The 26,185-nt window shown below is 33.0% G+C and overlaps 1 protein-coding gene across 4 annotated transcripts in view; it reads right to left on the reverse strand.

Moving 5' to 3' along the window:
* The window catches only part of LOC130451652 (centrosomin), a 95,196-nt gene that overhangs the window by 40,063 nt on the left and 28,948 nt on the right, over window positions 1-26,185 (reverse strand). For all 4 annotated transcript variants that reach the window (XM_056790833.1, XM_056790817.1, XM_056790823.1 and 1 more), the window contains exon 2: window positions 6,162-6,217. In XM_056790833.1, the coding sequence (XP_056646811.1) occupies window positions 6,162-6,217 (56 nt within the window). The remainder of the gene's footprint in view (window positions 1-6,161; window positions 6,218-26,185) is intronic.

A 26,185-nucleotide genomic window follows, 5' to 3' on the forward strand; every position in this document is an offset into this window, starting at 1 on the left:
TAGAAAATGATGATAACCTTTCCGAAAATTTACTGGTATTTCAACAAGACGGAGCTCCCCCACACTATGCTATGCCTGTCCGACAATTTTTAAACGAAACATTCCCCGCTCGTAGGATGGAGATGATGGAGTGGCCACCTAGGTCACCGGATTTAACACCCCTAGACTTCTTTTTATGGGGGTATTTAAAAACAAAAGTTTATGCTACCCAACCAGAATCTCTGGATGATTTACGAGAGAGGATAGAAAATGAATGCCGACAATTAAATCCAGCCGTATTAAGCAATGTCAGAGAGGCATTTCAAAATATATTATACCATTGTATGGAAGTGAATGGTACTCATTTTGAACACTTATTGTAACCTCATAATAAATAGCACAGTTAAAAAGATTAAAGAGTTTGAACTGTTGTACAACCCATTTTAGTACAGGCAAATAAGGTGAAAGTAAATAATAAGTAAAATTTGTGCTCTTAAAAGAAAAATTGTTTATCTCATAAACTAACCACTTTGACCTACAAGTATTATACATTTTTGAAATCAGCTCAAAGAGGAGTATCCAAATTTTACATAAAAAATATGACAAGTAATTTAAAACATAAAGGGGATGCTGCTAGGGGTGAGGGGGTGGCTTTTCCAGTAAGTTTAAATAAGCCATAATGCTTGCCCCTTCCAACATAAATTGACGTGTTTTTGGATTTTTTCTAAATACCAGTATTACAAAAGTTATTAAAGGTGGATACTTTTATCTGAAAAGCACTGTATACATCTCCCGAGTTGTAATATATGTTTAAATATTTTTCTATCGATCATTATAACTCACACTTTAAATATAAAATATACGTAAGTTATAACTATAAGAATATCAGGTAGAAAGAAACCCAGTCTGCATTTTACAGGAGGGGTAAAATAACAGTTTTTAAAATGTTTGGAAAACAAAATTTAGTTCAATGTGCTGAAGTTTTTAGAAGCAGTAATTCAACTCGACAAGAAATTATCACTAACGGCATTCGCTTTCTTTTTTCTATGTACGGAGTATATAAAAATACCAAAAGTAAAAAACAAGTTCAATTAGCTTGTCTTCCTCCAATCCCAGTTGCTGCTCATCAACATCTTTTTCGGGTATATTACCAAGTTCAAGTGTGGCTTGGTAATCAACTAGACCCTACAGACTGGGGTTGGAAGTTGGTGAACAATGCATTAGAACCAGTCCAATCTTTACTTCCACCCGCGCCGGAAAAACTGCCCAACACAATTTTTTGCAGCTGCAAAAAGGGATGCAGTGCAAAATGTGGTTGCAAAAAAGTTAGACTGTTTCGTTCTCTGGCATGTACAAATTGACAAGTCCGGTCGTGCTCTAACGTTGAATCACCAACAATGGAGGATTCGTTTGATTCGGACGAGGTGACATGCGATACATCGCAATTTACATGCACCTCGAATGAAGATGAATAACAAGAAGAATATCAAGAAGAAGAACAAGAAGAAGATCAAGAAGAAGAAGAACAACAAGAAGAATTTGAAAGCTACGAATCTGGTATGGAACTTATTGAACATCACTGGGACAAGTATATGGAGCTAAATACCTATATTTTGGTTTGAACACTGCCGTATTTAACGCACGACACCATATTTCATATCATACTGCAGATTTCCCTAATGCATCCAGAAAATCTATATGAATTTACAATTTTAATGCAAGTATATTAAAATCCAAAAACCGTTTGCCTTATTTTAAAAATTATTATTCACCATACATTTAGTTGGCATGAAATAACTTTCAATTGGGTACGGTATTTTTAATGGAAATGAAAATGTCCGTTTATGAGATGAATATCGTCAGGCATCGTTTAATTGTTTCTGTGTTCCTAATTTAAAAATGCCGAGTACGCTTGGATTCATCGTACAAAAATTATTATTGCTGACAAATACGAACAATAATTCTTTCAAGACAAAATTTAAAAACACCTACCATTAATTTTACTTTTATTATTTTCTTTTAGAATAAATGAGTGTTTGAAGTAGCAAATGGTGCCGAATCGTCTAGTTTTGTTATTTTAGACCAAGGTCAATAATTTTTGAAACCAAAAAAAAAATGATAGTAGGAAAAAGAGGAGAATATAATAAAAATTGAAGGGAAAATAGTTTACGGGCGATTTGAGGTCAGGAAGGCCAGGGGTAAAAAACGATTTCTGACAAAACTACAAGTCCTATTGAAAAAAAGGCAAATAGTAAAGTTGTAGGTAATGAGAAGATCTACAATTTTTGTATTCACACCTTTTTTACATAACCTCAAAATATTTAAGACCTACACCTATGGCCGACACCGAAATTGAGCCCAACTGGACGGAATTCCCCATTTTATTACTCTATACATTTCCGAAATAGACTGTAACAATTAAATGATATATTTTTGTTTAACTTGTGGATATTCCTTTCGGAATATTGACTATTGGAATACAACATATTGTATTTCCACCCTCGAATACTCAATTATCGATTTAATTGTATTGGAAATAAAATAATGATAATGAAGGTTCGTCAATTCTTCGGTTACTGAACACAATGAAATAAAACACCCATATCATTAAAGAAAATTATAATCGTTAAATTGCTCCTCGTTTAAAACCACAGGATAAGGAGTGGCGATTTCTTCAAAAATGATCATGGGACCTTATCACATTATCATATGGGATTATCACAAAATAAAAATCTCTTATTCGCTTATTTAAATTAATAAAAGTGTAAGTGCAACGTATATGATTAGATTCTCATTGACAAAAAATTGCAGCAGATTATAGAATTGATCGGATTATACGTTATTGACCTTTTCTTATACTCAATGACTCTCAGATATCATAAATGAATTTTGAAAAATACGCCACTTGTTCATGAAAGTATGAAAGGAGGGAACAAGCACTTGAACCGTAGAGAGAAGCCTAAAGTATGGTTAACTTATAGTGAGATATAGCATAGAGATTATATCTTGTATATGTTACAGGAAAAGTAGATTGTTGGGGAGAGTAGACTCTGCCTAGGAAGAGTTAACTCTTACTAAAAGTTTTAGTAAAAGTTGGATGAGAATAAATAGATCAACTTTACCTATGAAGAGTTAACTATACCTACTGTGGTTTAGTAAAAGTTTTGTTTATGTTTATTCCAGTTTATTAGTTATTTACTGTCTTTACCGTTGTCTTCCCGTTCACGTGTCTATTTGATGCTATTAACAACAGCGACCAAGGATTCAGTAAGTGTTTACATTTCAATAATTAGTTGCAAACTGAAAAATAACATTACAAACATAAAAAGAAAATTAAATATATCATTCGAATTGCCACAATACAAATAAAATGTTATATAGACGATTCAATGGAAATAGTGATTTCTGAAATTATTTTTTAGGTTGATCCATATCTGCATTCCAATTTTCAGTATCGCGTCTAGTTACATCTGCTCCAATTTGTGTACACAATTTTTATTTGTATGTAAATTTTGAAATGTTCAAAAAGTATAATGAAATTAATCCCCGCACACTGAAGTTTCAAAAATTTTGAAGGTTGTTCTACTGCATTCCAAAACGGCATAAGGCTGAGAATGAAACTTTCAAAAACACTTTTAAGGTATTACAATTAAGACAGTTGTTCCAGAATATTGTTTTCCAAAAAAAAATTATAATATCCCACTACCACCTCAATGTGGTGTAATCGCTAAGTTGTTCCACAAAACAATCCTGGAACAACCCCAAACAATCACTAAAATCGCAATACTTTGGAAATGTCATTCCAGTTCAAAAAAACAAACTCAATTATCTGTAAAAGCTTCGTTCTCAGCCCTATGCAACTCTGGAGCAAAATACAACAAACCTAGAACAACCACTAAACTCTAGGAAAACCTATAACAACTCATCTAATAGCGATTTGTCGAAATTAATATTAATGCTAGTTGCAAACTTTTTGTTGGACCATCCTATATATGTTTCTAACATAGAAAACAGTGATAGGCCGAAAATTCGCCGGTTGCATTCACGGATATTCCCCTATTTATTCATATTCGTATTTGCATGCATTCGCAAAATTTCTGCGAATGGAAATATCAGAAAAAAAAACAATTTCAAGTCACTTAACCTCGTAAGCACATTATCAGTCTTCACTTTATCATTTGGTATTATTCATTTATTACTTTACTTTGGGCAATGAACCTCAATAATTAAATTTTATTAGAACTCATCAAACAAAAAGCATATATAGAGGGTGTTCTGGGAATATGTTCTCATACGATCTCTCGTTTCTGAGTTATAGGCCTTTAAAGTTGCGAAATCAGAACTTATAATTTTCTAAATTATAATTTCGAACATTACGAATTTGAATGAATATAATCAAAATGTGAGTAAACCGCATTTCAAATAAGCGAATCTCGAGGCTTCTTTCGCAAACTATGAGGCAGAAATTTTGTGGTAAAGTCTTCCTCTTTAGGTGATGAGTATCTTCGGTACCACTTCAAGAATTACATTCCAGATTTTGATATCGAATGTTGAGTGAACAAATGGAAAATAATGAGTGCAGTATGGGTTACATATAATTGGATAATTTTTAGTGGGTATCGTTGCATTGGAGTGTAATACGTATTAAAGGAATCGGAGGTTCACGTTCTTCATTTTGAGCGCTGATAGGTCGAAAGGAGACAAAATAGTGTGAAATGCAGTATCCACACCTCGTAACTAACAACAAATTTTCTAGCAAAGTTATTTAGACTTTGATCACTTTGTGTACTACTAGATTTTTAAGGTTGCTGTTCCGTACCTACTAGCATTTCCTTTATGAATAAATTTTATTCCTTAAAGTCGCTCACTCGGTAGAATTTATAATAAAATTTTATTGGATCGTAGCCATTTAAAAATACAAAAATAACTATAACTATAACTAACAAACGACGAGTAACATCCAACCCAATTTAAAGATTAGGAAACCGTTGTTGAAAGATGAAATATAAGCTGAATGAAACACACGTCGACTCCAACATCGCTTTTATATTTTTAATGTATCTCATTTAAAAAAATATTCGTTATAATGACTTCTTATTCAACCATCTTTTATTCAGTGTAAGTCAGGTGTAGCTCTTTACATTCTGTTTTTAGCTTTCGGGCTACAGTAACGATATATTTTATCCATCTCTTTCAGGGTCTTCCTATAATTCTTTTTTTTTCTTTTTCGAGTTCTTTAAAATGTTATCTTATAAGACTATTCGTTTTCTTTGCTAGTATACTGACCAACGCAGCTTGGGCTACGCTACCTACAGAGGTCGACATCTTGATCAATGCATTTACGGCAACGTTTCTTAACGGAAAGACAAGTCCTGCGAAGCATGTCAAGCTGTCCACGAAGAATTTCAAATTTTACTTCAAATTGCAGTTCGAAGATCGGGAAGGGTGCGTAGTCCTCTTGCAAAAAAGAGGTCCTTGAGAAGGCCCCAGAGGGGTGTGAGGTCACATGATCGTGCGAGCCACTCAACGAATCCTCGTCTGCTCTATCCATTCTCCAAAATGAACATCAAGGTACTCCTGCACATATAACGCGTAGTGCTGAAATGATAGATATTCGCGAGGGATTGTTGTCCATTTGCCCACGTAAATTTTCAAGCATTTTCTTTGGCTCCACGAGAGCGTTGTCTGACATTTACCATCCTCTGTATACTGTCATATTCTAGTCCGTTTGGTTCTTGTACAGAGTTCGGAAATTTGTTTCTCAAGCTTATTTCCATGATTGTTTGAGTTACTTTTACTACCAACATCAACAATAGAGAAAGATCACGAGAAAAAGATACTTCCTACGGCCTAGATTAAACGTAGTGTTTTATTGTGGTTATTCAGAATCAATTTTAGGAAACTGATTTGGTATACAAAAACTTCTCCGTCGTAAATATCTATGGATTCAACTTTATGTTCAAAAACTACAGTCAACTGACTGGTATTGATGTTGGGTTATACCTCAAGAATAAAACCATTAATAGTTGGTTACAAAATAATCTCATGATCCTGTTAACTGGCTATCGTATGATTATTTTCTTTTGGGTATATTTAATACATCGATGTTGAACAAGAATTTGGCGATGCATTGGCAAAATATGACTACCATAGATGGTAAAAATATATTCGAATATACTCACTTGAAAACGTTCCATCGTGTTCCAGAGTAACTTCTTGAAGTTGACTTGGACTAGTACTGAAACAAAGAGAAATTAACATTATTACTATTGTACGAGGATATACTGAAAAATTCTTAGCCTACTATATAGCCAAACAAAATTTCAATGTCAAAATATTTTATTATTCAACATATTCTCCTCTCAATTGGATATAGCGAACCTGCAACGTCTCTCGACCTTTCAAAAAAATGTTTCCTCTTGCTCTGCAAACCAGACCTCTACAGCTTTTATTACCTCCTCGTTTGAAAAAAATTTACGACCTTTTAAACTTTTTTTCAATTGAGGAAAGCGATAATAGTCGGACGGAGCCAAATCTGGGGGTGTTCTAGTAATTCAAACCCTAAATCACGAATTTTTTGCATAGCAACATAAGATTTGTGTGCAAGGGCGTTGTCCTGCAAAAACAAAACACCATTGGATAGCTTTCCGCGTCTTTGCTCTTTAATTTTTTCCTGTAGAGTGGTCGGTAATGTCGAATAGTAATCTAATTCCAAAAATCAATCAAGATTATTCCATGACAATCCCAAAAAACTGAAGCAGGAACTTTTCCAGCAGATTTTTTGACACTAAACTTCTTAGGTCTTGTAGAACCAGAGTGTCGCCATTCCATAGATTGTTGCTTTGTTTCTGAATTGTAGAAATGTACCCAAGTCTCATCCATAGTAACAATTCGGTAGACAAAGAAGTCTACATCGTTTTCAAATCGAGCACAGATCTAACGCGATGCTTCTACCCTTGCACGCTTTTGGTGAACATTCAAACATTTGGGGACCCATTTTTTCCCATGTCCAAACTGCATCGATATTTTCGGGTCATCATCTTCAATGGAAAATTTACCTCTTTTGAAGCTTGCAGTTCAATTTTTCACGGTCGCAAGACGGCTCGATACTCCAATTTTTCGATTGTCACAAATTCGGTGGGCATCTTTTTTCTTTTAATTTATTGCGTAACCCTGGTTTACTTTTTTAAACGTTAAACTTTACACTTACACTTCTAATAAGTTATTTTTCATTGCTATGGTAACGCAATATTTTGTTTATGCATGGAACTGGTCTAGGCTAACTAGATATCAATACATCCTCGTAAGGTAAAGTTGCGCAGTTCGCTGGAAGTTGGTTAAATGAACATTTATTCATTTAAAAAGATTTTTTTACTTGTTTTTAAACTTGACTTGTTTTGAACAAAATTTGGTGTTAAATTTTCTGCCAAATACCCCGTAGTGTAAAATCCGGATATTCTTCCTAGGTCATGAATACTCTTGTTTCATTTTCAAAAGTGTCACAAGCTCTGAAAAACTGGCGACACAAATTTATCCTTGTACAGTCATTCTTTTACTAGTCAAAATACTTCTCTGATTTCAAAATTAGCCAGATTTCCAATATCATCTGTAAAATTTTACATAACTCTGACATCGATTAACTAAACATTTTTTACGTGGAAAAACAGTTGAAAGAGCCGAGGAAAAGTTACATAAATATGTGTAAATGGTTTTCTGCTTTCAAAGAGACAGTATGGACACGGATGATGCTAAACGTCCAGAACTTTTCACTTAAGATAACTAATAAAAAAGTCAATATATGAATCCAACACCAATATTACAATATTTTGTATGGAAGGTTACATATGCAAAAGCTATCTACAAGATGGCTGCAGCAATTGCTTAATGCTGATCAAAAGCTCGTGCGCATTAAAAATTTAAACGATATCTTCAAACATAATCACATTAATTGTCGATATGTCACAGCTGGGTTCTCAACATTTGAAAAAATAACTTTGATGGAAAGCGCCTTTAGACAAATAAAGAGGTATGGGTATTATGCGAAATATTATTTTCTTATTGTTTCAAAAGATTGGAAACTCGCTGGACTAATTGTGTAGAGTTGAAAGGACATTACCTTGAAAAATAAAGAATGTTTATCTGCGAAAAGGCAATATTTCGTCAAGTACGCCAGTGGAACTCGCCGATATTAGCATAAATTAAAAAAATATAAACAAAATTTTGGCATGTTTTTTTTATTCGATTTAATTTGACCAAAAAATAATAAAATTCAAACAATATACTAATATAAGGTATCTTAAACTTTACCCTACCATTATTTGAGTAACTTGCCTGGTCTTTGAAATGATGTTCTCTAAAGATTTTCCCGAACGAAATAATATATTTGTAGTCCTTGGCTTGACATTTTATTGCAACATTAGATAAATGTTACCTTAAACTATTAAAATCAAACGTAAAATTAAACGACGTCCAAACGACATACTTTCTGATCCGAAAAGCATTAAACGCTACCATAAAACGTGTCTCCCGAGAAACTATAAACGGATCAAAGGTATGAGAATTAACCGTTATTTTGGAACGCTAACATTTTTGAAACAAGAAAACGCTTGAAATATTTTTTTCTATGCTGTTTACACACTTTTACCTCTACCTGCTCATTGTGGTTGTTTCCAGTATTTTGAAATTTTATTTTATTTGTTTTATCTTTATGTAGTTGTTTTTGTTTATTTTTTAATTTTACAAGCTTCTGTCTACACATTGTAACAATTTTTTGACAATAAAGCATTTCTCTCTTTCCATAATTTATGTTTTTTTGATATTCCATAGTTCGTTAACGCAGTTTTATTTTTTTTATTCGTATTGTTGACCTTTCAGTCTATTTTCTAAATACTGAGATGTCTGCCCTATGTAGGCAGCGTCACAATCAGTTCAAGGCACTTGTTGGGTGTTCCATGGAACTCCTTCCTCCATTAGATCTCCTTGTGCCTCCGCATACCATATTTTAACTCTTGTTTTTTTTCGTATTCCTGCCATATTTATATCAGTATTTTCTTTGCCATTCTTGGTTTCGACATTATTTTTAAGTGTCCCAATCATCCTTGTGATATGAATCTTATATTTCTACTAATTTCTTGTTCATCATACACATTCGTTATTTTCTAGTTTGTCCTTCTTCTCCATATGTTTCCCTCCTAATATCCTTCCAAGTATTGTCGGTCTAATGACTGTCTGATATAGATATAGCTTAGTTCTTTGTGAAATGTTCTTGGAGATAAGTATCTTGTTTATTGTTCCTGCCTTTTTACTTCCTCTAGTTAAACTTGTTTTTATGTTTTCTCCCTCGCCACCATAGTTTTTTTCCATACAGTAAGGAGGTCAAAGTTGTGTATTCTTAATAGTTTAGAATAGTTGCAACGGAAAATGCAGTATACAGTCTCTTGTGGATTTTATGCCGTAATGAAAAATTTAGAACCGTAGGACCGTAAATTTAGGACCGTAAACGCCGAAAAATCGATCCTTTAACATTTAATGCGAAAAATTAATATTTAATAATATAGATTTCATTTGTTCCGTTTGAGAAAAACGTTTAGTTCCCATCTCTAATTCTAGTTCTGTATCTGTCGTCACAACAGGAAGAACGGCTTTCAGCATGTGTTTAATTTTAGACAAAACTGTCTCGCTTGGAGCCCCACTTGCTTTTATTTTGATTTAAGGTAACGTACCTACGTATTTTTTTATTTATTCCCTAAAACACAATTATCTTACAGGACCGGCTTCGTTATTACACTTATTCAACAAAAAAAAAGCTAACAATATTACAACCTTTATTGTAAGTTTCAACTTGCTACTTGGATCCATTTTATTATAGTAGAGTTCGAACGAACACTCAGTCAAATAGTTTTGAAAAATGTCTCAAATTGAGTTTTGCGCTGTTATTAATTTTTTTTTACTAAATAAGGATTAACACCAACATAAATCGAAAGCAGAATGGAAGCAGTTAACGGTTACTTCTGTCAATTATTTTCAAAAATTCGCTGGGAACGAGAATAATTAGAAGATAACCCACGTGCGGGAGGTCCTCCAGAAAACATTAGATTAGTGAAATAAATTGTTCCGGCAACTAAAAACCTAATAAATTGCATCACAAACCAGCATTTCCAAAGCAAGTGTTCTAAGGATCCTACATGAGCATTCAAATATGAGAAATATTAGACCAAGGAGAGTGTCTCGAATTCTCAGCGCTGTGTAAAAGCAAAGTTGAGGAGAATGTTGTGAGCGATTTTTAGAACTTTGTCATGTGGATCAAGAAAGTGTAATCCGATCAATTTTACTATGATTCGACATCCAAAAGAGATTCCATGGCACGTGCCAAAAAAAAAAGAAAATATCACGAACAAGGATGGCTACATTATTTTAGGACTGCGAGTGTATCCTTTTGATTGACTACAACCACGAATGCTACACATCACTTGACATTGCGTCAAAAAATTATCGAAAAGAGGCGCGGCTAAATCAGCCGAGTTGTGCACTTGCTTTAACCTTGATTTAACCGCCTCCAAGCATTTTTTACTAGCAAAGCTAAAGGACAATTAAGTGATTTAAATGCAGGAATTAAACAGGCGGAGTACCAACATTTTGACTCTACAAATGCTTTATATAGTGGTACGGAAGCTACAATCAGATTTTCTGAAAAGTGTGTAGGAATTAAGTAAAATATATTGAAAAATAATCACAGTTTTTTTTATTTATTTTTATCTTTCTTTCTTTCTTTCTTTATTATGCTAATAACTCATGGATCTCACTGCGTAAATTTAAAGAAAAAACTAAAGATAATGAAGACATCAAATAATGAGGTACTATTGAGTGGTCAGATGAATCGCCAGAACAAATCTGAAAAACAAAGTTACAGAAACCATAATTTCAGTTCGCCAGACACCAATAAATTTTTTTATTATCTCAAGAATAAAAGTTACAGAAACCAAAATTAAAACAACGTGACTGCAAAGAATCACACCAATGAACTAACAAGGATGCTAATGCAGCACTTATTGGTACTATTAAGTATGGCAAACCAATTTAATAATCCTAACTCCGGCAGTAAAATTTCTTAATATAATAGTGTCACCAAACTATGGAAATAATAATATGACAGAAAAGAAAAGCATGGGAAAAATTAGAGGAAGAGGCCGCGGAGATACAATCAGATGCTTGGAAAGACATAATTATAAGATAAGAAGAATTTATCCAACATAATATAGATTGAGGATAATCCTACTACATATACAGAAAGTTATAGTCCAGTAAACAACGGTAAAACATAGTATCACCTCAGAATTCCATCGTGACGCATCGATTAAAAACAAAATTTTGTAATCAAGTTCTATTTACCCTTCACATCAAAATCTACCCTATTCCAATATGTGCAAATTATTGTACGGGGTGAAAACTACCCCTTATTGTCATAATTCAATAAAATAAAAGTCAAAAATCTTTGTAGAATTAAAATAAAGATCACAAGATGTTTTAGGATACTATTTATGTTTTTCAACCCTTAATGAATGTATTTCAAAAACCCATTTTATATTTATTCATGCATATGTAGCAAATTTCCTTTCACCAAAGCGGATGTTGCCAGTGCCATACCGGTTTTTTTCACCATGTGAATAGATATACACACACACACTCCAAAATTTATCTGTTACGAAATTAAAAAAATGTATGATAATTTTTGTGCTAGGTAGATTACAAAATCATTTTGTAAGAAAATTTACAATATATTAGGCTAAAAAGTTTTGGAATGTATTGAACCCTTTATTTTTGAAAGAGATACATTCAAAGGGCTCCGAAACGGTATCAGTCACACTCTACTGTGAAATTAGAAAGGTTATATCTCGGGTAATTATGAAGATAAGAAAAAAATAAACAAAATTTTTATTAAAAAAACACCAACTTTTTGTTTTGTAGCAATTTCAATGTAGCTATCACATTTATATGTTATTTTATTGGAAGAAAATTTTAAAAATTTTAAAAAAAATATGTTTTCCATTGTAACCATAATTTTTTTCACAATCAAGCTCTCTAAACCATTCTCTTGATCCTATTATTTGTATTGAATTAAAATACTTATACAGTTTGCAATTTTTCGAAATATTCAGTTCACTAAATAAGTTCCACATAAATAAACATCAGTTTTTATTATGACTATAACCAGAAAAAACACATTCTTTCTATTTTTTTAAAAGCTACCTTAAATCTACTTACAATTTTTTTCGATAAAATCTCAAATTTTTGAGATATTTGTGAAAAATCATCGATTAAAACTATGCTTTTTTGTAAGAAAAACTTAAAATTTCTATCACGAATAAGTCAACAAGTATTGATTATTCGGAAAAAAAAACCCATAGAGTAGTGCTTAGAATGCTTTTTTCTTTCGATTTCCACGGTTATTTTCAACAAAAAAATACCGTTTCCTAGTTAGGGTGGTTTTCTTCCCCAGAGTAAAAGCAGATATAGACATACGGTAGGTAGATTTTGCCTTTTAAGGTATTTACTATCTACTGTTAAAATTTCAAGCAAATCGACACGTCTTGAGGGAACCTGAGGTAAAAACCGTTGTTTACTAGACTTTTAATTATGAATTGGATCTGTAGATCACTACAAACAAAACTTGATGATTCGTTGAGTTTCTCATATTTTTTTGCAATCCAATTTATAGATATTTACTTAGAAGACACAACAAACTGGGTATTTAAATACCTCTAGTATCGTATGAAGCAAATAGATAAAAATTTTTTAAGCCGGTCCCTATCTCTTTCAGACAAGCGCGTTTGGCAAGTATTAAGATAATTAAGAAAAATGGTAGTTGTGGTCTGGAAAGCATCTACTTTGTAGTTATCTTGATAATTCTTTTGTAGAGTTGTCTTTGATGCTTTCTGAAAGTTATTTTGACAGCTGTTGAACGTGACAAACATTATTTTAGACAACGTCCGGTTATCGATCGATCTATTTTTATATACTTAATAACTAAAATGAGAAATTTTACAAAATGACAATGGTGACCTGAAACTTGAGGCAGACTCCTTCTTTCATTGCTTTATCCATTGTGAATGTTGGCTATTAAGAGGGCTATTATTATCTTGTTTACTGCGTTTCTAAACAGACAAACACATGGTTTTGCAACCATGAATGCCGTCTTCTCCCTGGTCCCCTCTTACTATCCACTTGGACAATCAACAGCTGAAGACGGTATGTGTCATGTCTTAGTATGTGTCCAAAATACTCCAGTTTCCATTTTTTTTTGTTTAAAGTGAAGACAAATTCCTTCTCTTTCCCCAGTCTCTGGATAACTTCCATGTTGGTGATGTGCTCCGACCAGGATATTTTCAAAATAAGCCGATATATCCAGTCTTTTTAAAGTGGCGTGGGTTGTGGTCCAAGCATCTGCACCACTTAATTTTAGTCGTAAAGAAATATCTTCCTTATTATATAATTTATTCATGTTGTTAAGCGCAGCTCGCGATCTTTCTATCCCTGATCGTATTTCTGATGCCTAGTCTCATTTCGCATTTACTGAGGTTCCAAGATAGGAGTACGTTTCTAGCCGATCTATGTCTTCTTCTTCTTCTTCCTCATTCAATAGGACCAGGTCCTGTTCGATCCTGTACGTTTGGCCCTGTTTCTGGATCTTCCTGAGAAGCTGAGCTCCAGCTCTCGTCCACCTCTTTGATGGTCTGCCTACAGGTCTGCGTGAGTTCGGCCTCTGATTTATAGCCCGCTTTGTCTTCAGGCATTCTTTCTACGTGATCCCTCCAGAATCTTTTTTGTGCCCCGATCCACCTCACCACATCCTGTGCGCCCAATTCTTCTCTTATGTCATGACTCCTTATTCGGTTCCTGAGGGTGACTACCTTGATGGTTCGCTGTATTTTCATCTCTGTGGTTCTCATTATTCTTATTATTATTAAAATTAAACGTAGACCTTTTACAATTAGTTTTATTTTAGTGTTATTCATACGATTCTGAAGTTAGACCGGTTTGAAATACGTTTTTTTTTGAAAAATGTACGTAAAAGTACATAATAACTCTGAGTTTGAATTTTTTTATTTTTGTAATTTGGAAAATAAAGGAGATATTGTCGTATCTACTTTAGTGAAAAAATGACCTCTCGAGCTCTCAACCCTTTTCCTTTAAAAAATAAAGAGCCTAAAAGATTTTTCATTTACATGAGCGTATAGTTTCTGAAATTTCCATTAAAATGCTTTTTTACAGGTTACTATAACTTGAAAATGAGTTATGGTTAAAAAACCAATGATATTTTTTTGGAAAAACATAGGAATTCTCATTGAGTGCGCGTAAGCGTTTAGAAACGTTTATATAGGTAGATATTTGTGTACTTTTGATAGAAATATTTCTATCAATGACTTCGAATATTGAATTTTAAATCCTATGATTTTAAAAATTAAAAACCACCGAAAATCTTAATTAATTATTTCCCAGACGATGAATACATACAGTATTCGAAAGCTCAAGAAGTTGGTCCACTTTGGTGTTTCATTGCCACGTTCCCAATAAGAAACCGCTTATATATATTAATGTTTCTAAATGTTCTTGATTTTAGGTCTCTTCTGTTTTTTTTTGATAATTTTTAAAAGATTCATGAAAAATTGACGTTTCGACTTCAGTCTTTATCTGTATAACGTCTAACCAAAAAGTGCGTGGGAGTGTGTACATATAAACATCCATCAACTTTGATTTGGGAAAGCCTAAACAAGTCACATGAAGGATATAATTATTGTCCAATAGCTTCTGGGAAACAATGAAATGCAGTAGACTTATCTGAAAATAATTCATAACGAGACTCGTTTGTGAAGATGTTCCAATGTCCAAGCTTAACTCAGTTGCCTATGCGCAGTTACTCTTAAAAGACGTGATTGTAAATATCAAATATACACAATAAAATACATTCTAGAACATGAAACACTATTTAATATTCGTGCTTGAATAAGATTTTAACAGTAATTTAATTAAAACTTAATTTTTTTTCACTTAAAGGTAGTTTTTACCCCTAAAAAAAGCGTCAATCGGACTTGTCATTTTTGATACTGAGCATAAAACGAAACTTATTCGAAATTTTCATGCAAATCAAATTCACTAACTGTACTAATTTTATTACCAGCCCTCGCTATCGCTCGGGGGTAAAATCGTTCTCGCCTAGTAAATGTTATACACATCCCTTATAGTATAAATAACAAGTAGAGATTTCGTTTTTAATTGTTTTAAATACCATTGAATTCACATACAGGGCAAGTCTTTAGCGTTGCCGATAACTCCTCTACTATGGAAATAAGAGCGAGTGATAAAGTTCCAAGGCATTTTGGAGTATTTGTATTCACAAATATTTTTATTTTGTATCCATAATTTTTTAAATCGACAATGAAATAATAAACGAATGAAAACATCGTAAATCTATCCTTTTAATTATTCCAAATAAATATCTGTGTTTAATAATGGGAACGCAAACTAAAATAAATTATAAGCGTCTTTTCACGTAACTTATCTGGATATTAAAATTGGAAAGACGTGTCTATTGAGTTTGTTTATACTGGCGAAGCTTTGCATCTACATTTATATTTTGTTTAGTTAAATATTTTATGAAATGCTTCATCACGTTTGGTGTCATGTCGTAAATATAAACTTACAGTGGTAAACACTGTTTTTGTCATTCGAACTTTGTGATAATTTTCATTTGTTTGATGAACCTACAGTCAAAAAAATTATTATTTTGTTTCGGCCACATCCAATTTTTTTATGACAGCTATATAACCTCTTCTGACCTCATTTACGTGTTATAGTCCGGTCAAAATAGACCAACAAATAAGAGTGAAGCTACATAAACCCCCATCACGCTAAAAATCAGTAAAATTGTTTAAAATACAATTGAAATGATTACCCATCATTTCCGTGTTTGGAAAAAATTGAAAAAAGTATTTTTCAAGCATAAATATTAGAGCTCGGAGATCCAATAGGTTCCAAGACACCCTGAATCGAAGAGAAATGAAATAGCAGACACATGATAGAAATAAACTTTTTGAAGGATCTGAATCCTTCTGCGCATTCGGCTATAGGACAAAAGAGAAAATACTAAAAGTCTACAGGGGTTTAGACAGGCAAAGATACTTTGATGAGTAGTTTATTTAATGTATAGTAACTAAGTTATTAGAAAGAGATTTGAAGGGACATTGCATCTCAGTGCACAACACTTAAAAACGTATGAAATGGAAAATGCAACGAAAGGATTGAACTTATTAGATAAGCTGTAAGCACTGAGTATCCCCAGTCTTATAGCAAAGGATACAATTGATTTTTTGTATAGTAGTGTATATAACACAATTGTTAAACTAACATATGGAAGATTAAGTCAAGGATCATTTAATAAAACCATGCGCTGGCATATTGTCTGTCAAATATTTTCAAAAATGTGATTTTTGAGGTAGTTTTTAATTATTCACTGTCTACTAGATAAAATTCAATATTTTTTAATTATAAATAAATAAAACTGTATGCTAAATCAACTTATATATTGAAAATTGCAGGCTTGCCTTTCGGATCGTAATTTGTGCTCCAGATATTCTAAAAATATGACACCTTGTCGATTACCGAAAAATAAATGAGTGAATCAAAGGTTGTGTTCTGTTGGATATATTTAGATAGTTCTTTCGAAACTTTCAACTGTTGTTTTTCTTTAATGGCGTACCTATTTAATTGTAACAAATATATAATATTGATGTTTCGACTACCTTCAGTCTTTATCAAATTATGACAATTTGCGCATTTATATCAATCAATAGATCACCTTTATCATGAATATCAAAATAAAAACTAATTTTAACAAGAAAAATTCATTTTTTCCATGTTTTTATATCTCAAAAATATGTAGCAGCCATCTATCAGATTATTCGTAGTTGCATTCAAATTCATAAAATTGAACTGCAAATTTTATTTAAATTATTTAGATCTTTTTTATGTAAGTGAACCATTTCTAAAAATTATTTTTCTTGTGTATTAGATTCCGCTCCAAGAATTTTTGAATCTTTATAATTGAATTCATTTTTTTTATATTTCATGGTTCGTTAATGCAGTTTAATTTTTTTTAACGTATTCGTGACTTTTCAGTCTATTTTCTAAATACTAAGATGTCTGCCCTACATAGACAACGTCACAATCATTTAGTTCAGTGTAATAATTCCTTTATAATTAAAATAATATTTATTGAAATAATTCGATAGTTGTTGGGAAAGTCCTTGTACTGATATGGCACTGACATGAAAGGATATGAATTAATATAATATGTTGGAAAATGTTTCAAATTAAGCTCATCCTGTTTTGCGCTGAGATCAGTTTCCAAGGAACTGAACTCTTCCATCCTTACTCATCTTTGAATCCGTTTGCCTAATTCGTAAGATTCATAAGAGAGAGAGAGAGAGAGAGAGAGAGAGAGAGAGAGAGAGAGAGGGAGGAGAGAGAGAGGAGAGAGAGAGGAGAGAGAGAGAGGAGAGAGAGAGGAGAGAGAGAGAGAGAGGAGAGAGAGAGAGAGAGGAGAGAGAGAGAGAGGAGAGAGAGAGAGGAGAGAGAGGAGAGAGAGGAGAGAGAGAGAGATTGCGGGATGAATAAAAAGACAAAGTAAACAATAATTATATCTGCTATTGCTTTCTTCTGGAGTCTGATGGACAGAAAAAAGCACCCAGTGGATGGTGGAACAGGTCCTAGAGTTGAGAAAATATACTAAAATTATTTGAGAATAGATAAAGAAACGTTTGAAGAACTCCACATGAAAATAAAACATAAGATAACTAGGAGAGACGTATTATCACCGGATTAGAAACTCGTAAAATTGCATCTTACAAGTAATAAAAATGGCACCAAACAGGTAAAGTGCGAGATCTTCTAAGAAACATTCGGCTGATCTTAATCTGCGCATGCTTTTGATCAAGAAATATTGCGTCTTGCATTGCATTGCATTGCACGTTGTCTTGCATCATGTCAAGCAGCCTTAATAAATTATATTTTATCTTTATCTTATCTGTCTATAAGTAAATGTTTTCAAATTATTGATAAACGTCTGTAAACAGATAGACCTCTCCTGCACCTCTATTTTAGCTAAAAACTTAGATTAGTAAGAAGCCTGTAATGTCTCTTATCCAGGTTTCTCTCTAATTGTGGAGTCACTGTTCGGAATTACTTCCAATATTTCGAAGCATTTCAGGGGTTATTAGTTTACATTTAATAGGTTCCTTAAATTTTGCTCATTGAAAAATCCCACAACTCGATCTCCTGGACGACCACCTATAAGGTGGTATGAAAGCTGGTCCTCAGCATCCCAACTACTCCTGGCGAACCCTTGATGAAAATACAGGACCTAGTCCTAACGTAAGAAGAAGAAGAAGAAAAATCTCTGAAATAGAAATCCATTGACTTCAAATCAGGGTATTTGCAGTCCATTTAATACAAACGTGTAGCAAGCGCGATGTAGATGAGTTTTTTCTAAGAGTGGACGAAACGAGGATCCACAACAATACACTGGACGTTAAGCAGTAATCTAAACAGTGGATTTTTTGGGGCGAATCGATGAAAAAAGAAGACCAGGTGCATTTATCAGCTCATATCTAATCAGTTAAAAAATTAACTGATTAGAATCGCAAAAATTCACAATAAAACAAAAACCCGAAACCGCAAAATTAGTTTCCACTCTATAAATAAAATAAAGTGACATTTACTTTATTTTAGCGCCAGAAGTCATACGTTCAAACATTTTCCGAGAGGAAATTTAATTACCGGCACTTAATTATAATTACTTCGACTTGACACTTAAACGAATGTTCGTAAATACAACAAATATTCAAAATATTAAAATGTAATTCTGAAACGCGCTATTTACTTAATCTGTTTTAATCTATAAATAATTTGGTTTTTGTTATTTTACTGTTGCACTGTCTGGAAATATATATATCTACTGTTTCTTGATTCGTGAATATTTCATGTGTTACAAAAGATGACCTAATTCGTAGGATGCACATTGAAATCGAAACAAATTAACATTATTTTACGAGGTCTGACAATAAAGTAATGAGACTTAAGCTGTAAATGTTATTTTTTCTCGTCCCTATATTGTGAAAAACGCATTTTGACGCGGACGTAAGTAACAATAACCAAAAAGGTATCAATTACTCTTGACGACAGGTTTTGAGTGAATTCTATATAATACATAAGCCAGTGACTTGGACATTAGGCGAGGCTTACCGTATAATATTAATTTTAACAATTCTACCTCACATATTTGTACACTACACCTTTATTATATATAAAATCTCCTAAACTTTCCGGAATCTAAGGGATTCCGGAAGACCTATCAATCGAATAACCTGTCCATAAGAGCGACTGCTTATTCTACCCCGAGAGATGGTCGCTTGCCGAACAACGTTTTCTATGAAATTCATTCTATGAATTATGAATCTGCCAAAGTTTTGAAAACTGAAATCAACTACAAAAGCGCGATCAGTGTATTAATATAAAAACTGATTTAAATAACAATGTGTATGAATATCTTTTTGATTTTTTAATAATAATTTTTTTCAAATTCAACGAAATTCGTAACGAAATAAACTAACATAACCTTTAATTGGTCGAATTTCAATGGCAAACAACAATTAAATGCATGTCTTCAATCGATTTAAAAGCGTTTCTTTCATGACGTTTCTAATTTTGGAAAAGAAAAAGGAATCACAGGGCGATAGATCCGGCGAATAGGATGGTTCCTTTCTGGAAGACAGAAAGTGCGCAGTGACCTGGTGCATCGTTGTGATGCAACACTTAATTGTCGCGATATATGAATGTTCCCTGTAGACCATTTTTTAAAGTCTAAGTACTTTATTCACGGTATGCCCACGGACATAAACGAATTGGTCTAGTTGTTAGGAACAACAAGACATAAACTAATTTTTGCGAACTTGTTTTAATCTAATAAGCAATTCTAGGCGTCGAGTACATTTATATGATTCTGAAATTTTGGATTTTCGTGAGCTCGTTAAAATTTGGACATTCGAAGTGTTTCTTTACATTGAGTTGACTACAAGGACTATGTCAACATGTGATTTATTGAATAAACAACAGTTAAAATATGTTGTTATTAGTAAAGTTCAATCTTAACAAAAGAAAATAACAATTTAGTCCCTAAGAAATAGAAGACCTGCTTTCTTCTACACAAAAAAGCGGAATTAAATATATACTTTTATTATCTAAAGTGTCTCAGTGTTTAATTAGGTTTTACTTAAAACAGTTTGTACAATATTCGTCATACCAACTTGTTGTACATAAAATGTGATGACTAACAGATTGTTTAATCTTATATCCATATATACAAACTCATTTGTCATTAATTTTGTTATATTATTACTTATTTGGAAAAATATTGAAGATTCACTAAATTCTATTCATTATAAAATTACTGAGGTTTAGATTTATTTATTTGAAACTACATATTTTCAAAGTTTTACAAAATACCAGTTGATATTTTTTTTCACGACCTGCTTCATTTGATAGTTGATTTTTTGGAAGTATGATAATTAAATCTTGTCCAGTAGCTTGTTTCACAAATCAATTGTAAAATCCATTTACTACAAATTTGATTCCACTTTTTCAGCGTTTTCCTTCTTTGAGAATCATTCCTCTAAACACCTACATAAAAGTAACCACTTATTGAACGCATTATTTCCATTTATAATCAGTTGCACTCCAGTACCAAACGATCACGATGGGTTTTCCTTTGTAACAGTACTATAATAATCGAACTTTTTTTCAACTACTAATCGGTTCAGCTATAAACTTCCACGAGCTTATCGCTTATCGCAGAAAAAACATCAAATCCACTGTAACCTCATTTATCTACCAAACAAAACCTTCGTAAGTGTGTGTTACGAAGTATTTTTCCAACTACATCTTCACCAGGCTTTGTATTGTATTAAGTTACCACCCAAAGGATCTATTGTGTCCCCCTTTCTTCATACTTCTAGAGAATGTAGATAGATTCATCCTCTGTGCAACAAAATCTACTAAGTCTAGCTCTAGCGTCTTTAGGTGTCTATTGTGGCGACGGTGCCCCGATACAACTCCTGTTAGTATTCGTAGATTGTTCTTACAGGTTGAAACATTCAGCAGATCTACTTTGGTTATAGTTTCCCAGAAGAGTCTTTGCCTGTTTCAGCTCCTGTAGGTTGTCCCAATAATTGGTTTTGCTCCTATCTACCTTCTTTTCCAATGCTTTTTCTATTGTTGTGTAGCTAACACCACAGAAGGGTTCAGGTCCCATGAAGGCTTGTTTGCCCCCGTTTTAGCTATTTCATTTCCCGTCATTTCGGTGTGTCCCGGAATCCATTGAAGCGTAATTTTATTATTCTTGCCGAGCTCCTTTAATTTTTCTAGCAATCTCAAACGAGTTTGGATTTCATGATATTGGAATTGCATAAATTTCTGCTTGGTATGTTACCCCAGCTTTCAGAGTGTTTGGTTCTGAGGCTGTACACTCCTAATCCATTTCTGTTTGCTTCAACAGGCTGTACTAGATCCTCCTCTTTCTTTGTCCGTTACAACAACTTCTGAACTTGTTGTTGCTGCTCTAAGCCGCCGAGCCGTCGTCGTAATTAATAATCATCTCTAAACCACCATAGAAACGTAGCTGCTCTATCATACTAAATCGCAGCCTTCATGTTTGCGATTAATGATCAATTATCCTTTCAATATCTGCTACTCTTCCAGACAACGTTATCATTGTTACCATGCCTTGCACAGACGTGTCCATTAGCATTATCGTCGACTTACCTTTGAGGAACTTCAAATCTAAAAGCTATATCATAACCAAATCTATATAAAGTGGTAACAAAGAAGATTTTGGAAATCTCACACTTTGAATCCATCACTTGATGCGGTCTACCTCCATCAGTTCCTTTCGTCTTCAATTCTTTCTTGTAGCTATCTCCCGCCATAAATAATTCGAGGTTTTCTAATACTCCTAGGAACCTTTTTAATTTCTTTTCCTGTTTCTTTGCTTGTATAAACAACAACAAATAATATTGTAAATAATATGATAATAAACATCCTATCAAGTAATGTCAGTGTGAGGTCGATTATTCTTTGTCATATGTGTCATTTTAAATATTGCCTGGAACGACACTGTTTACATTTTATTATTGAAATTGATTTTGGAATAATTGTTCGTAGAAAAAATCATATTCTTCAGCGAATCCCAGAAATATGAGAGTTTTGTTGCAACATCATAACATCTGATTATTTTCAGAAAAAATGATCCATTCTCGTACCATGAACTTTTCTTACACAAAAGCTTCTTTATTGGAAACGAGGTCAAAGAACTTGAAAGATATCGATTCGAATTTGGATGTTTATCCCGGGTTTTATTTAATTGGCCTATTTATTGGCAACGGGTTTGTTTACGTTCTCCGTTCTAATTTCAAACATACGCAAACAACATTTAAAAATACGATGCAGACAAAATAATTAAATGCATAAATGTCTCACGCTTCTGGGCAGAATCATCGCCAATAGGTATAAGGAAAAAAAACAGCCCCGCACGGTATTTTATCGACAAATGGATTATATCTATCAACAATCAACAAAATGATAATTGCCGTCCACTAAATTTTTATTGGCTCATTGAAATATGGCATTAGACAAAAGTGAACATTTATATCTGATACTTTCGATAAACTTAAATAACAAGTATGTCAAATCTGACACTGCCATCTTAAAGTTTTACATTTTTAATGGTGAACTTAACTACTTAAAACACTCATCTTGGTCAAAAAATAGAACCAAATCGTACGATGATTTTCTATTACTTTCGACGTGGATTAAACTAACAGCAGGATCAATTCGCTTCGACTTTTTGTGATAAAGCACCATCTCGAAGCACCGTATTTCGCTGTTTCTCCGCATACAATCGTCGTCGCACTTAGCTACAGGTTGAATTTCGTGAAGATCGTCCAAAATCAGCTGTTCTGCCAGAAAACATCGATGCTGTGCGTAAACTGATATTGCAAGATCGTCATCTAACATACCCTGAGTTTGGGCATTGGTTTGCATATTTGCATGAACATTTGTTTGTCAATATTTGTTCGCATTGAATAGCACATAATTTGACAAACTCTCAAAAAAAATCTTGTCGATTGGTGCAAGGAAATGCTGAAAAAATTAAATCGCAGTGCTTCAAAAGACGTCTATACGATCCTGACGAATCCATGGAACATTCATGTGAACCCGAAACTGAATAACAATCGAGTGTATAGGTCTTTCAAGACGAGCCAAAGCCAACAAAAGTTGTTCATTTGTTTGCTAGAATCGTTCGAAAAATCCGGGAAACCAATCGAAGGAGACAAATCATTCTCACACATCAGTTCAAACAAAAACATTTTTGAACAGTCAAAACATCGAATTGATAGGTCACCCGCCGTTCTTTTTATTCCCGCAAAGGAAAAATAAATTGCGAAGTCAACGTTTCTCTACACCTGAAGAAGCGGTTGATGCGTTCAAATGACATGTTGTAGAGGTACCTTAATCGGAATGGAAAATTTGTTCAAACGCGTGCTAAAGTGTATTGATCTTAATAAATAATATTTTGAAAAGCAATAAAGCCATATTCAATTATAAATATTTGTTTCTGTTTGTCTATTTCCAAACTAAAGTAGCAACTCTCGTACAATGGTATCTTCGGTGATATTTTTTGGGAAGAAATATTTGGAATTGAAGTAAAATTTCTTACCTTTATTGGCACAAAGGTAGTTATTGGAAAAAATATCATGATATGGCTATGTAATATTTAATACACAGGGCTTTTGGCCTATCAATATCTTTTTCTGTTGTTCTATGCATCTTATGGTTATGAAAAACCAATAAAAGTCCGAAAACTTGTTTTAGCTCGGGAAATTTTATGAAAATTATAATTAGATTATTCTGTGATGATATTTAATACGATAAATAATAAAGTTTTGCATTAGGAATTAGGTTTTAGTACTTTCTCTTGTAAAAATAGACTATACCAAAGGTTATCGATGCTAAAAAACATTTAAAATAAAAATCAAATCAGTTTTCACATCAAAACTAAATCATGTCATCTCTTTCTTTAAAGTAAATTGTGGGCAAATTTGCAAAGTAATTTTTGAAAGACTTTAATAGTCTACACACAGGGCGATTCAAAAAAAATATGATCCAGTCTCTAGGATAGATAGAAAACTAGGAAAAAAATTTGAGATTTGCTCACACATTTTTTACGATTTTGCGGCAACTACTAGCAACTTTCATGGAAAATTTTATACGGCCTTCTTGAGACAATGGTCACTTCCGGTATTTCCCGAAGTAGATGTTTCCGTATAAAATAGATATGATAAATCGATTTCTCGTATCATCATTAATCTATGTATAAAGTTTCATGATGATCGTTGCGGGGTGGCTTATCATTATACTTAAATTGACTGATTATTTCTCTTCTGTTCTAGCTCCCTACGTTGTAACTATCTACGTCCATGTTTTCATTACTCAATGCATTAACGACGGATTATAAATATCACCGAACATCAATTTTTCTTTTTATAGAATACATTTTATTGGACATTATGGTCTTTTCCTTCAAAGTATAAAGTATAAGCTTTATTTTTTTGACGTGCACATAAAAAGGTGTTACATCTTTTATTTATTCATTTTTTATTCGCTTCATAACATCTGTTGAGATTTTGTCTGCTGGTTATTTTTGGATTAGTTAAAAAATAGAAAAAAAATATGTCCATGGATTATGAAAGTTTTCCAGTTGGCAAACGTTGCAATCATTATTTTTGAGAACAATGCGGAACTCATAGAGCTTAAGAGATAGATTAACCAATTAAAAATAACACAAATGCCATTTCCAAATAAATGTTCTTGACATAAAACACGTCGTTTTAAATCATACTTCAAATATGTTTATATGGAAAATTTCGGCACAAGTATGATAAGCCACCCCGCAACGATCAACATGAAACTCTATACACAGACTATTGATGATACAAGAAATCGATTTATCATATCTATTTTATGGGGAAACATTTACTCCCGGAGATACCGGAAGTGGCCATTATCTCAGGAAGGCCAACAGATATCGAACCATGGATAACTTTGTTCGATAGATCTCATCAAGATCTACCTGTGTGTGAAGAGTCATGATGATTGAAGCAAAATTATGCAAATGAATTATTTTCACGAAAAATCGATAGATAAAATGAAAATTTAGGTTAGGTTAGGTTAGATTAGGATAGGTTTGATTAAGTTAGGTTAAGTTGTGTTGGATACTGAAATAAAGGTAATAAAAATAATTTTTTTCAATCAAATATTTTAATTGAACTTAAATCTATAACTTACATTTGAAAATATTTTACGATTTCTCTTATTAATGAAATGAATAGTTCAGATTCACGACATTCTCGTCGCCATGTATATTCTACGATTCCATCCTCCCAATCTTCTGAAGGCACATGCCTATCGCGGAAGAATGCTCTTAGAGGTCTCCAGTTGGCCTCATTTATTGTGGATGAACCCTGCTATCAGAAACAAATCTTTCTTTGTGATTGACCCACTCATGAGTGTAGCCTTCATTGCTGAGGCATCGGTAGGCTAGCCAGTCATCTGTATGAATTACGCTTCCTGGAGCAACGTGCTTTTTTTGATAAAAATGATGCATTTGCATACTTTTTCACAGAAACTCTTCAATCATCATGAATCTTCACACACACATAGATCTTGATGAGATCTATCGAACAAAGTTATCCATGGTTTGATATCTGTTAGCCTTCCAGAGATAATGGCCAATTCCGGTATCTCCGAAAGTAAATGTTTCCGTAGGAAATAGATATGATAAATCGATTTCTCGTATTATCAATAGTTTCATGATGATCGTAGTGGGGTGGGGAAGGAAAATCAAGATTTTCATCTCCTATTTCGGATTTGGGAGTATTAAAAATATTCTTTCCATATTTACTATTACTAATAACAACTACCAGAGATACAAACTGTAGCGTGTTGGTTATATTCAATCAATATGGTGTATTAATTAAAACGATGAGTACGAAGTAATATAGTTAATCGTAAAACAATAATAATCAATTTGTATCATTTT

The sequence above is a fragment of the Diorhabda sublineata genome, chromosome 1, assembly GCF_026230105.1.
Source record: "Diorhabda sublineata isolate icDioSubl1.1 chromosome 1, icDioSubl1.1, whole genome shotgun sequence".
NCBI lineage: Eukaryota > Metazoa > Arthropoda > Insecta > Coleoptera > Chrysomelidae > Diorhabda > Diorhabda sublineata.